Genomic DNA, 2,071 nt, shown 5'->3' with positions numbered 1-2,071 from the left:
CGTGGGCTCGGAGGAACGGGCCGGTCGGGCCGGGTGCCCGGCCTCTGGCTCATGTCGCCCCACCCTGGGCGACGAGGCCGGCCCGCTCGGCACCAGTTGCGTGCGCGGAAAGATGGCCGCTCCGGCCCTGTTGCAGGGAGCTCAAAATGGAGGACGCGGCGGCCCGGGAGAGCGGGCGGGTGAGTCACCCACACAAAGGAAAAGGGCCTTTCCCTCCTCGGCCGCTGCTTCCTGTGACCCCCACGGCGTACCGGGCGCCGTCCAGGCACCTCTATTTTGTCTCCCAGCCTTTGGAACTCGGCTTCTTTCGGCTGGGGGAGGGGACTTCTGCGCGATGGAGTTTCCTCACACTTAGTGGGTGGAGACTGAAGAGTTAGGCCATCCTGGCACTGGATGTAATTCTCCCTGGAATTTGCCCTTTTGAGTTTGGACCAAGGGTTACCCTCACCTTCTCGGACACTAGTTCAAAGGTGCTGTTTTTAATCCTTAAATATCATTTTAGGTGTCGTGAAAACCACCGCTAAATCAAAGCCAAAATGGGAAAGGAAAAGACTCACATCAACATCGTGGTCATTGGACACGTAGATTCGGGCAAGTCTACCACTACTGGCCATCTGATCTACAAATGTGGTGGGATCGACAAAAGAACCATTGAAAAATTTGAGAAGGAAGCTGCTGAGGCAAGTACAATAGCGATAAGGGAAAATGTTAAAATACGGTTAGAAGTGATGTAGAAGTGGAGTAAAATTTTCTTTTTTGGTTAAAGTTCTTAATTGCTTAGCTCTGTTCTGACAGTGTAGAGTCAACAAAGGCTATAGATTGTAAAACGGAACCATTTGTGCAAAATAGTGGGGGCATGGAATTTCAACTTAGTTGGTTTTCCTAAGTAACTCTTCTAAATCATTACAGATGGGAAAGGGCTCCTTCAAGTATGCCTGGGTCTTGGATAAACTGAAAGCTGAACGTGAGCGTGGTATCACCATTGACATCTCCCTGTGGAAATTTGAGACCAGCAAGTATTATGTGACTATCATTGATGCCCCAGGACACAGAGACTTTATCAAAAACATGATTACAGGGACATCTCAGGTATGTGGGATGAAACAACTAAATGACTAAAAAACTAGAACTTGGGGTCTTAGATTGTGTGAGGACAAATTTTTTGTTAACGTGTTTTATTTTCCAAAGGCTGACTGTGCTGTCCTGATTGTTGCTGCTGGTGTCGGTGAATTTGAAGCTGGTATCTCCAAGAATGGGCAGACCCGTGAGCATGCCCTTCTGGCCTACACACTGGGTGTGAAACAACTAATTGTTGGTGTTAACAAAATGGATTCCACTGAGCCACCCTACAGTCAGAAGAGATATGAGGAAATTGTCAAGGAAGTCAGCACCTACATTAAGAAAATTGGCTACAACCCCGACACAGTAGCATTTGTGCCAATTTCTGGTTGGAATGGTGACAACATGTTGGAGCCAAGTGCTAATGTAAGTGATTTTTTTTCTAAGATTTTTTTTTAAAAGAAAACTTAGTGGCAAGTTGATAGTAACATTAATTGGCAATTTTGTGTTTTAGATGCCTTGGTTCAAGGGGTGGAAAGTCACCCGTAAAGATGGCAGTGCCAGTGGAACCACATTGCTTGAAGCTTTAGACTGCATCCTGCCACCAACTCGTCCAACTGACAAGCCTTTGCGTCTGCCCCTCCAGGATGTCTACAAAATTGGTGGTAAGTTGGATGTTAATAGTTTCTGGTAGGCACAATACCTTTGCCTTTTCAGGCAGAATGTATTTGATACTATGCTATAACTTTAGGTATTGGTACTGTCCCTGTGGGCCGAGTGGAGACTGGAGTTCTCAAGCCTGGCATGGTGGTCACCTTTGCTCCAGTCAATGTCACAACTGAAGTAAAGTCTGTTGAAATGCACCATGAAGCTCTGAGTGAAGCTCTTCCTGGAGACAACGTGGGCTTCAATGTCAAGAACGTGTCTGTCAAAGATGTTCGCCGTGGCAATGTTGCTGGTGACAGCAAAAATGACCCACCAATGGAAGCAGCTGGTTTCACTGCTCAGGTGA

The 2,071-nt window shown here is 47.1% G+C and overlaps 1 protein-coding gene across 1 annotated transcript in view; it reads left to right on the top strand.

The window, feature by feature from the left end:
* The window catches only part of Eef1a1 (eukaryotic translation elongation factor 1 alpha 1), a 4,351-nt gene that overhangs the window by 482 nt on the left and 1,798 nt on the right, over nucleotides 1–2,071 (top strand). Inside the window, exons 2-6 of the mRNA XM_015487909.2 lie at nucleotides 503–680; nucleotides 910–1,089; nucleotides 1,189–1,485; nucleotides 1,574–1,724; nucleotides 1,811–2,067. Of these exons, the coding sequence (XP_015343395.1) occupies nucleotides 537–680; nucleotides 910–1,089; nucleotides 1,189–1,485; nucleotides 1,574–1,724; nucleotides 1,811–2,067 (1,029 nt within the window). The 5' untranslated portion in view covers nucleotides 503–536. The remainder of the gene's footprint in view (nucleotides 1–502; nucleotides 681–909; nucleotides 1,090–1,188; nucleotides 1,486–1,573; nucleotides 1,725–1,810; nucleotides 2,068–2,071) is intronic.

This window comes from Marmota marmota, unplaced genomic scaffold (genome assembly GCF_001458135.2).
Source record: "Marmota marmota marmota unplaced genomic scaffold, marMar, whole genome shotgun sequence".
In the NCBI taxonomy this organism is placed as follows: Eukaryota; Metazoa; Chordata; class Mammalia; order Rodentia; family Sciuridae; genus Marmota; species Marmota marmota.
Note: the sequence above shows the minus strand (reverse complement) of the source record. Positions and strands in the feature narration are given on the sequence as shown.